This window comes from Medicago sativa, chromosome 3 (assembly GCF_051527215.1).
Source record: "Medicago sativa cultivar Bolivia chromosome 3, Bolivia_mono, whole genome shotgun sequence".
In the NCBI taxonomy this organism is placed as follows: domain Eukaryota; kingdom Viridiplantae; phylum Streptophyta; class Magnoliopsida; order Fabales; family Fabaceae; genus Medicago; species Medicago sativa.
Genome location: NC_140751.1, coordinates 67,256,742 through 67,268,479, shown reverse-complemented (window position 1 = coordinate 67,268,479; position 11,738 = coordinate 67,256,742). Strand labels below are relative to the sequence as shown.

Sequence of the window (11,738 nt, the reverse complement as noted above, 5' to 3'; positions counted from 1 at the left end):
GCCAAACCATCCTTGTTTGATTTGGTACCAGCGTCAATTTTCATCACTCCAGAACAGCAATTTGAACTAGGACTTCTAGACGTAGTATTAAGATAAGGGGTTCACCGACCGACCAAAAAATAGGACGAACACCGACCGACCCAAAAGTGTCATAACCTATCTAACTAGACTAGTGATAGTGCATAATCTTCGTCTTCATCCATAACTTCGAACTCTTGCTTTGGCTTTTCCGGAGTGTCCAAAGTAATAGGATTGTGCTCATTTGTTAGTTTCTTTGGCGGGTTCGGCTCCTAAGACATGAGCTCATTGAAGGCAGCTTGTTTATCCAAAACCTCAAAAATCCATTGCTCTGCCTCATCAATCTTATGAGTCATCCACTTCGTAGGAGGAGGTGGTAGCGGGCAATTTTCTTTCAACTTCACATGAAGAAAGTGGTCGGGAATCAAGCAAAGACACATTATGTTGGAATGTGGCTTAAGTGGTGGAGCACCCCGGATTGGAAAATATGTCTCACATGAACCACCCATTTCGGGCAAAGTCAATAGAACAACCGCTCTATTGTAGCAACTAGCAATAATGTGACCCATATCCGGAGTGGTCAACCACTTCTCTGGAGGCGCAATACCACTTTTACTTGTTGGAGGGTGTAAACCATCCAAGATAAGTTTGTAACGGCTCTCGGTAGCATATATCGGCAAGTAGTCACTCTTGTGAGTTTTCAACTCATTAATAAGTGCATGACGAACCAAAACATGATCTTCCTCATTAAATCTCATGTGCCTAGCTACGACCCAAAAACCACAATTACCATCCCCTCTAACATTCACAATGTCTTCAACGTAAGGTCTCATGAGATTTGGAATTTGTGAAATGTATGGTATTTGCAAATAAGGTTTTGGTTTTGAAGTAGGAGTCGAGGCTTGTGAGCGGGACCAAGTGCCAAGACGTGAACCTTTACTCTTTGGAACATTACTCTTGCCATATGAGCATTGACTATTGGGATTTTGAGCGTCAATAGTCTCCCACTTAAAGGGGATTCGACCCGTGGACCTCGTTTTCGGTGTAGACTTCACCCTTTTAGGTGCCCCCTTGGTGGCCACTTTTCTCGGAGGTGGCTTTAACAATGTTTCCTCCAAAAATCCTAGTTCACGCAACTTATATTTGATGCAAAGTTTCATCTTTTAATGGGACCTCTTGATACATTCTTGAATGGCGTCTCATTCCTCCGTAACGGAAAAATGTGCATCAACCTCTTGTCCAATCAATGTCTAATCAATAAAAAAAACCAAGAAAAAATAAATAAATAACTAGTGCCGCAAGCAAAGCAAGTAAAAAAAGTGGCGCAAAATTTCAAAATATGGGAAACACATTAGCGTGAGTTAACCCACGCTAGTGTTATCTTCCTGCGCAAGTTAACTCACGCAGCTCTTACAACTGGCGTGAGTTAACTCACGCTGAGCCCTACGCCTACTGACAAAAAAAAAACGTAACTACCAGAAAAACCAGCAAAAATGGAAGAGTTTTGACGGTACATTACCTGTTCTTTGATGCTTGATGAGCGTAGATACTTGTTTCTTGACGATTTGCAATGATTTGGAATGAAGATTTTGACCCAAAAATGCGTACTTTTTGGGTTTTTGGAGGTGGAGGGAAAGAAAAAATGGAGCTTTGTGGTTGCCTGCTGGGTTTTGAACGAAAATAGTACCCAACGTGAGTTAACTCACGTCGCGTGAGTTAAGTCACGTAACGTGACTTAACTCACGTAACACATGTTAACTTACGCAGGGATAATTCGGACATTTACTTTGGAAATGAGCATAACCATTTGGGCAAAGAGCAGGATTCTATGCACATCGCCAAAATAACACATGTTACCTTCATGCCTACCATTGTTTTCTATAGGAAAACCACAACACAAATTGAGTGTAAAGTGTTAGGGGTGTGGGTTTATCTAGAAGATAAGATAAATATCATTTTCGATATTTTCATCAAAAAGAGAATATAGTCTCTCAAATTTCATAATTTGTGTGCTTTCTAAGTGTTTATTTCAATTAGAATTTTGTGTCATTTAGTCGTTTCATAAAACTAGTTTACTTCAAATGTTTGTGTTTTAATTTCAGGTAAAAATAATGAAGAACAATGATTGTGGACCAAAGTCAAGGATTAAAAGCCAAGAAAAAGGAGAAAAATCAAGTCTCTAAGCATTTTTTTAGTTGACACGGTCGTGTCAACTTTGTAGTTGTACCAGGTCGTGTGACCCTATTGATGGGGTCGTGTCTTGTGACCAGAGAGATGAGACACGGTCGTGTGTCCTAGTGACACGACCGTGTGTCCTTCCAGCTTCTTGCATCTCAGTTTTTCCTGCTTGACACGGCCGTGTGTCCCTTTGACACGGTCGTGTGCGTTATGCAATCACTTTTTAATGATGAAAACTCTTGGAATTTTCCAATTAAAGCCTTCTAATATGTGGTTAATGCATGGTATATGGTTTTAGGCTATAAATAGGGTTCATATCAGACTTGAAAACCATCTCGGATCATTGTGAACTTGTTATACTTTTTCAATCAAAGTTTGTTATTTTGTTCTAAGTTCTTGTTATAATTTCTGCACTTTTACATTTCTTGCACTTTATTTCCTTGTCCTTTATAATTCAGCAATTTACATTCAGTCATTTACAATTATGCAATTTATTTTCTACTTTAATCTTATGTCTACTATGATCATGCGTGAGTAGACCTTTTAATCTTGGGATTGTTGGAATAGTCTAATGACTTAATCCTATTCAAACCAAATCTAAATAACTATTTTGTTTAACTTCTATTTTCTAATAAATTCATTGTTTTCAAACTCAGTAACAAGTGTTAAACGAATGAGTGAAAGGTGAAGTTTAATAGTTGTTATTTCATCATCTCAAATATCAAACGAAGGATCGAAAGATGAAGTTTGATATTGGAACAAATGAAACTAGACAAGACGACACAAAACTTGATGGAAACACCCCAAATGAATAGTTTTGTGAAGTATTGAAGCTCTAAGAGTCGCACTTAAAGGGTCTCAATAATAATCAACCATGAGAATAAGCTTTGTTGTTATTTAGATACAATTATGTATTCTGAAAGGAAACATAAAATACCTAAGAGTTTCTTGCTTTTAGAAAAGAATTTAACCTAAAGATAGAGAAATAGACTTGGAATGTTTAGGAATTAACATTTATATGAAACCAACAATCTCATGACGCTTTTTAATCTGAATTTAACTAAGAACATTGAACTCTTAATCCTTAATCTTTTCAGCTAATCATCATTAAAAACAAGATCGGTAATTACTTTTAACTCTCTGTGGACGATAATCTTTTTACTACTCGATAAGATCCCTACGCTTGCGGATTTCGTATCAGGGCACTAGAAGCATTTGTAGCCTATTGAAAATAAAAGAAAACAAGTCACAAACTCAACTTAAACTAAAGAAAAAGACATCATATCAACTTGGAAGTTGGAACATCATACTGTGTTAAGTTCGTATGTTTCAAATTGTAGTAAGGAGCTGAAGCATGTAAATACTAGGTTGAAATATGAAAGAAACTTACAAGATTAAAAAGTCAACCAGAGGTTAGAATTAAGAGCACAGGATATTTATATGGAGCTACTCACTGCAAGAGTATAAATAACCCGAACAAGCTGGAATAAAAACTCCAAACTTGCATACAGAAAAACTGGAGAATAAACCACTAACAAGGCAAGAGCAAATCCAAAAGTTTCTTTCTACTCACTCACGTGATATGCATGCTCCTTTGTAAAAGGCTTGACCAATTTGGGAAGCTGATCGGGGCATGTCGTAGACATGGTGACCTTATGTTTTGGATGAGCTATGAGTTTTGTTTATTGCAATTTCTGTTTCTTGTTGATTTGATTCCTCTATTTGGTATCTCTCTATGTGTGTTCATCTATGGTTGTTTGACATGATTATTGCCTCTTCTTTGATTGCTTTTCTCTGGTGGTTTCTTTGTCTTTTGAAAATAGAGGACCAAAACTTAAATTTTTTAAAATAAGGGCACCAAAGTGCATTTTACCCGTTATATTTAACATATATAACTTTTCTAAATGAGAATGCAATTTGTCTATAATTTAAAATTAAAAACATGAACAAGTTTAAATACAAAAGCACATGAAAAAACATATAAAAATATGTTAATAAATAACGTAAAGTGATAAATACTTTGACTCCTTAATAATTTGCTCTAAGATTCAATATTCACGAGTGCACGATGAGGATACCTGTCTGTTAAACCCATCTAGGTAGTACGAGTGTGATGTGATACAAATACTAAAAAAAATTAACATTCAAGATATGATTCGACTAAGATACGGGAACAAATTTTTTATTGTAATTATTATATGCATGTAAATACTTAAAAGAAAATATAAAGTGATTATTATTTATTAATAAATAATTATAAAAATAAGAATTTTGAATAATAATAATAATAATAATAATAATAATAATAATTGTGATCAAAACACAAAATGTATTTTTTTTTTGCATTACAAAAAAAGTTTTAACCAAGAACGCTTAGATGAGATGACACATATCTCTTCTAGCTTAATCAAAGTTCTGAGTTCGAACCCAGCTTTGAGCATGGAGCAACCCTAAAACTCTTAGGGATAGTTTGTCATCCATTTATGTCCCACAAAACTTAAGGGATTATTTTGCCGCCCAACTGTAGGCGTAAGACACCTAAACACAAAATGTTTTCTAACAGAAAAAGTGTAAATTTTTTGTGTAAATAATGGTAATATATTTTCATATCTATATTAGGATATCAATAAAAATGCCTTTGTTCAAAATAAAAATGCCATTAAAAAAATTCAAAACAATTTGTGTTGAATGTTGACTATTTTTTTAAGAGGCCAAAAACAATATATAAAAAAAAAAAAAAAAACATCCTTTGAAAGACAATGTGTGCCTAAAAAGGATAAAAAAAGAGTATGCATTAGAAGACAAGCTAGAAAACTAGCCATGATAAAACAAAATGCAAAACATTACAAACTTTTCTCATTGAGTCTCTTTTCAGTCAATAGCCTCTTCAAAAAACATTTTAGTTCATCAAACTACAACTTTATTTGTTCCCAAACTTAAATTGAATCATCAATATTTTCATTGTCTCAAATTTATAAAATATCTTTTAAATTTTTTATAAAATATATTTTTAAATTAAAAAAAGTATATATTTTAAATATATTATAAGTTTTTAAATTAAAAAAAAAAGAAAGTATTCGGTATATTTTTTTACGTTTCTCTTCCATGTTGATTTTACCCAAAAGAAAAAATTATAATGTCTTGTGAAAAAAGAAATCAAAATATCTAAATAAATATGTCAAAAGAAACTAAAGTAACACACCTCACTTCATTTGATATACTTCACCTAAAAGCGATCCCAATTCCAATCCCAAATCCCACATCACCGAAACCCTAATTCCCAAATTCTCTAATCACCGTCTTCAACCATGGGTTCCTCCGCGATGGTTCTCGATCCAAAACCCCTCACAGAACCACCACCTTCCCTTTCTTTCTCCTCCCCCACCGACACCGATTCCTCCTCCACCTCCGACGACCTCTACACTCTCCTCAAATCCCTCCAACGCCAACTCGAGTTCATCGACATACAAGAAGAGTATGTCAAAGACGAGCAAAAGAATCTCAAACGCGAGCTTCTTCGTGCTCAGGAAGAAGTCAAACGGATCCAATCTGTTCCGCTTGTGATCGGTCAGTTTATGGAGATGGTTGATACCAATAACGGGATTGTTGGATCTACGACTGGGTCGAATTACTATGTGAGGATTTTGAGTACGATTAATCGGGAGCTTTTGAAGCCTTCGGCTTCGGTTGCGCTGCATCGTCATTCGAATGCTCTTGTTGATGTTCTTCCGCCGGAAGCTGATTCCAGCATCTCGCTTCTTAGTCAATCTGAGAAGCCTGATGTTACATATAATGTTAGTCTGTTTATGATTTTCGTAATTTTTTTTATTGGGTTATTTTTTTATTGAATTGCTAAATCTAGGGTTTTGATTATATGAATTCCTTCAATTACAGTTGTAAACTATTGATTGTTAGGTTAGTTGCGGCGATAACTAGGGTTTTTGTATATATTTCTAATTTGGGATTTGATTATTAGGTTTAGGGCCTGTTTTGATTGGCTATTTGGGCTTATATACTGTCATAAGTTTTGAGAGACAGTTTGAGAGAACTTATGAAAACAGCTTATGACATTGTTCAAAGCTATTTTCAACTTATTTTCGTAAGTTGTTTATCCAAATAGGCTCTAGGTTTAGTTGCTGGGATTACTCTGAATTTATCCAAATAGGCCCTAGATCTAAATATGATTTTAGTTCCTGCAATTATAGTATTTTTGATTTTGGTTGTATAAGTTTGTTTTGTTTGAATGACGTCTGCAAATTCAAAGACTATTGCTTTTAGTCTTGATGTTGGCTTATTGGGCCACATAGTATGATTTTATCGGGTCACACGTGATGTTAGAGACTAAAAGCAACAATTTTTGAACTTACATGACTAAAACCAAAAAACACTATAATTGCTTGCTATGATGCACTGACATGTCGACACCACTAAATTTTGAGACAATGACATAATTCAATGTAATCATGTGTCATGTCGGTGTCGGACACGCCTTTGATCAACAGTGTCTTTGCTACAGCAATTGCAAGGACTAAAATCATATTTAAACCATTAAAGATTGGAGTGGACACAAAAACACTGAATATGTATATATGTTAGAGAGAAATGTCAGACAGTACAGTGCGAGACATTGAAAAATGTTGAGTTTATTTGGGAGAATTCAAGTGTCTTTGGTCGGTAGTTGCAATATAAGCTGGAAAGAGATGCCCGTACTTTAAAAGTGGACAGCAATACTTGTAGATGAGCTCGGGGGAGTTTCTGTTAATTATTTATTGTTACCTTGTGATCCTGGTTCTCATGCCTGAGGTTACAAATATAGTTCAAATTGTATGCTAAATTATTGATTCTAGGGGATTGTGGGGAAGTTACGTTGAAACTGAAAGTATAGGTCATTATGAGGAAGATGAGAGCTTATAATGTTTTGTATGTACTGTTGTCATCTTTAACTATATTTTTGTGGCCTGACCATTCTCCCTTGATATGGTTTTGATCTCTTTCAGGATATTGGAGGATGTGATATCCAAAAGCAGGAAATTCGTGAGGCTGTGGAGTTACCTCTCACGCATCACGAGCTATACAAACAAATTGGTATTGATCCACCTCGAGGTGTTTTATTATATGGCCCCCCTGGAACTGGCAAAACAATGCTTGCCAAAGCTGTTGCTAATCATACCACTGCTGCTTTCATCAGGGTTGTGGGATCCGAGTTTGTGCAGAAGTATCTTGGAGAGGTATGAATTTCTGTCATTTGCAGTTGAAATGATGGTAACAAAGTTTTAATTTAGCTTTCTTTGTTTACTTTTGAAGATTCTTCGTTTCAGATTCCTAACTTTCAATATTATTGTGCTCTTTGTATTTTGCTCCATAAAGGTTTATCGTATATACTTTATTGGGTTTACTTGAAATAAAATCTGTATTGTGAACTGTTAAAGAAAATCAGAATTCAGAGTGTCTCCCTTATAGAAGCGATACAAAATAAATTGAACAAAGCTATCTGATTATCTACATTTCTAAAAATAGAAAAATATACTTTATTAGTTTTTTCCAGTATTGATATTTATGCTATTCAACCCTATTCTCTAGTACTTAGAATTTGGAACATTTTTTGACTCTGTCAAACCTACTCAAGCTAGCTTGATAATGTCTTTGCATAGTAGACAGCTTGCTAACTAAGCTTTCAGTTTTCCTGTTTGGCCAAATGTCTCTGGATAATGAATTCCAAAGGTTTGCGTAAAACCTTTGTCTAACAGACTTTTTATATTTGTACTCTTACATTAGTTTTGCATTTGATGCCAAACATCCCTTTTGTTACCTACTGTCTTCTTATTTCATGGAAGGTTAACTAAATTTCATTTGAAAAGCTTTCATCTCCTCCATCATTGCCCTTTTTCCAATTGAAATTGCCTAGAGCTTTTGTGATGTTTCTTTTAACAGACTGTATAGATATTTGAGTGATGGAAAACTTCTTGGTTACTTGTCACAATGACGTGTTACAGATTTTTTATGACATTTTTTGAAATAGGCGAAGAGTATTTTTTATGACATTTTTTGAAATAGGCTGACACATTGGATAATTTAAATAAAGAAGATTGGATTGTATTAACAGACCTTTAGTATTAACTGACTCTGCAGTAGACAAAGATCTTCCATCTACAATTCTAATATTTTTAATAAGAATAACAGAGTTGGTTGGTCATAAAATTGCTTAGTTTTCTTTCAGTTTCTGCCACATTATGATAATCAGATGCAACTGTCTGATTATCTACATCCTAAAAAGTGAAATTTTATACTTATCTGCATTTATCTTATTTATCGCCCCCTATTTCCTGGACTTCAAATTTGAAAAATCTTGACTTTTTTAACCCGATTTCATTGGTATGTATGCTGTATTGTGTCCATGTTTATAACCAGTACTCTTCCCGAAGCCTCCTCAGAGTTTCAAAACTCATTATCTTCATGAAAGAAGAATAAAATTTTGTAGCAAAAGTTTACTGCACCATTTTGTAATCTTTTCTTTCATTTATATTTCAGGGTCCCCGAATGGTTCGTGATGTGTTTCGTCTTGCAAAAGAAAACGCCCCTGCAATTATATTTATCGATGAGGTTGATGCGATAGCTACTGCTAGATTTGATGCCCAAACCGGAGCTGATAGAGAAGTACAGCGTATCCTCATGGAACTTTTGAATCAGGTATAAAAAAAAACGGGCAGTGTATTAGGTATCTGTATGAAAAATACCTTTATGATTCTCTCAGGTGTTGTGAGTTGCAGTGTATTAGGCTGCTGAACCACATTGATTTAATGTCCTATACTCTTCGATTTGACTACACTTCCGCTCTTGTTTTAAATACTCTCTAATGTTCTGGTTAAACTTTTTTTTTTTATTAGATGGACGGTTTTGACCAGACCGTGAATGTTAAAGTCATAATGGCAACAAATCGTGCAGACACTTTGGATCCTGCCCTCTTGCGTCCTGGAAGACTTGATCGTAAAATTGAGTTCCCTTTGCCTGATAGACGCCAAAAGAGGCTTGTATTTCAGGCAAGACTTTTTATATTTTTATATGTTTTGAGTCATTATTCCATGTTTATAGTCAATAATAGGTAGCCTGTTCATGGTTTGGTTCGGAGAGAAAACTAAACTGAACCAAACCAAACTGATAGAACAGTTCAAAAAAACTGAACTGAATTGGTAATTTGTTCTGAACCGAGCTTCCATAACAGTTCAGTGAACTGGTTCAGTATTATGAAAAAAAATTATTTTCCTGAAGATGTAAAAACAGTATAGAATTGAAAATTGAAAAAGAGAGAGAGGATCGGTGCAAGTGTCAAAGCTAAAAGCAGATAAAACCCATCAAAGCAAAAGCAGATAAAACCCATATAAATTATGAAAAAGGAATATCAAATTTGTGCATCAGACATTGTTTGTAAAAAACCAAATGTTATGGAGTGTAACTGTAACACTTAAACAGAAGAAAACGAAGGGACCAAGATTGTGATCCATGGCATTGGGAATGGTTTTCACAGCAGAGATTCCATTCATAACGGTGAAATTGGCGATGTCACTGCATTTGAACAGCGAGTGGTGACAATGCTTCAGTTCTAATTTGGATTTTAGGGCTCTTTGATTAGTGATTTTTTGGTTCTCTAATGTTAGGATTTGTTTCTATGTTGGTTCTCTAACTTGTGCCCTAAGGGCACAAGTTAAGGAGCTTAAAATGGAAATTAGAAATAAATTTTATATTGAAAATATAACTTTTGAAACTTTTAAGACATTGAATGCACAATTTTCATGAAAAAACTTCTACATTTGGCTTCTTAACTTATGCCCCAAGGCCAAGGGCACAAGTTAGCATTTCCCAATTTAATTACGTTTGGCTGATTTGAGTTTTGGTTTTAAGAATTTGTGATGGTTTGGTTATCTTACAGTTTGGTTCCAGTTTCTAATAAATGGCTCAGTAAACTAACTGTTTTGGTAAACGTAGTTCGGTTCTCAATATTATAAACCGGTTCGTGCTAAAATTGTTTCAATTCAGTTCTCCAGTTTGGTTTTATGGTTTTTTTTAACACCCCCAATAATAGGTCATTTTATGTTTCATGAGTGAGAATTTCAGTTTTTTGCAAACTTTTAGTGGCTTAATTTTGAACTAATTAATAGTTTAGTTTCAGCTGTGCTCTAGCCTATTATTTGATAGTTCACTTGCAACAGGTTTGCACAGCCAAAATGAATTTGAGTGATGAAGTGGACCTGGAAGATTATGTTTCCCGCCCTGACAAAATTAGTGCTGCTGAGGTTTGTTCATGTCTAATAAATAATGTTCATGATTTTTTGTTTTTATGTAAGCCATGAATTTGAGTGATGAATTTGAATATTTTTTACTGTCAAAATATATTTTTTTTCACTTCCATCATCTTGTGAGGTTTATAACAAGACTATTAATAACTTCCCCGGGGAGTAGTTGGTAGCTTCTTTAGAATCTGTCACAGTAATGAAAAAGAGTTGCTAGTTTGATTGTTTCTCTAAAACTGAAAATTGGTGTTATGCTGTGGAGGACTTGTTCTTCTGAGCTTAAAATGTTTTAGAAACTCGCAAATTTCAGATAAATTATTGCAACTTGTAAGCTTAAAATGTTCGACATTGAATGAAAATAATGTCAGTGCTGCTATAAAATAAGGAAATATTAGATTGCTTGGACGTAACTTTATGCACTTAAATTTAAGTTGCAACTTTTTTTGTCAACTCCATTTAACAGATTGCTGTGAGATGAAAGACAATAACCAAACCTTTTAGAAATTTGTCTGCATTAATGATTTATTTGATGATTGTTGGTGCTGCAGATATCTGCTATTTGTCAAGAAGCAGGAATGCATGCTGTTCGAAAGAATAGATATGTCATACTACCAAAGGACTTTGAGAAAGGTTATAGGACCAATGTGAAGAAGCCCGATACTGACTTTGAATTTTACAAGTGATGACGAGGGTTTTTCTTATTTGTTTGTGTACGTACGGTGCAGAATATATAGTTTTAATGGTTACATTTCTGGAGTAATTGTGGGTCATCAATCATGATGTAATGTTTCCGACTCTTGCATACTTTTCATCCTGTTATGTAATGGAATTATTTAACTAAACGATTAGATTTATTGTTTTAGATTAATACCGAATACCTGCCTGTTTGATTATTTCATATATGGTAGGAAAGCTTATAAAAACCAATATATGAACTGAAACAACTCTACATTAAGTTCAATGGTGCTGTTATCTCCAAATTTTGAAGGAAATCTTGTTGATAGATTCAAGTCAACTAGAATAACATAGTTGTTTGCAACTAATACTACGATACAATGTGTAAAGAATGACGTTATGTGAAACAACAGGGAATCAATATCGTACAATTCTGCTTGCTATTCGTGTCTGCAAACCTGCTTGAGACAATGTTAATTTCAAAGTTACAAAGCTAGGTAGGCATTTTTTTATAGTCACAAATGGTAGTTAATTAGTTAGGGGGAGGAACAATTACACTCTAGACCTCATTGCATATATATA

General features: G+C 34.5%; 1 protein-coding gene across 1 annotated transcript; it reads left to right on the top strand.

Moving 5' to 3' along the window:
- Nucleotides 1-5,396: 5,396 nt before the first annotated feature.
- RPT3 (regulatory particle triple-A ATPase 3) lies at nt 5,397-11,323 on the top strand. The gene is made up of 6 exons (XM_085757458.1): nt 5,397-5,990; nt 7,194-7,424; nt 8,725-8,883; nt 9,081-9,233; nt 10,401-10,484; nt 11,030-11,323. Exons 1-6 carry the CDS (start codon nt 5,505-5,507, stop codon nt 11,162-11,164), a joined length of 1,248 nt encoding a protein of 415 aa, XP_085613584.1. The 5' UTR covers nt 5,397-5,504; the 3' UTR covers nt 11,165-11,323.
- The last annotated feature ends 415 nt before the right edge of the window (nt 11,324-11,738 follow it).

Bases quoted from the DNA above. Each gene is read 5' to 3' on its own strand.
- RPT3 (XM_085757458.1), top strand. From the start codon at position 5,505: ATGGGTTCCTCCGCGATGGTTCTCGATCCAAAACCCCTCACAGAACCA. The intron at 5,991-7,193 runs GTTAGTCTGTTT...GATCTCTTTCAG, and splicing joins AGCCTGATGTTACATATAAT to GATATTGGAGGATGTGATAT. The intron at 7,425-8,724 runs GTATGAATTTCT...TTTATATTTCAG, and splicing joins TGCAGAAGTATCTTGGAGAG to GGTCCCCGAATGGTTCGTGA.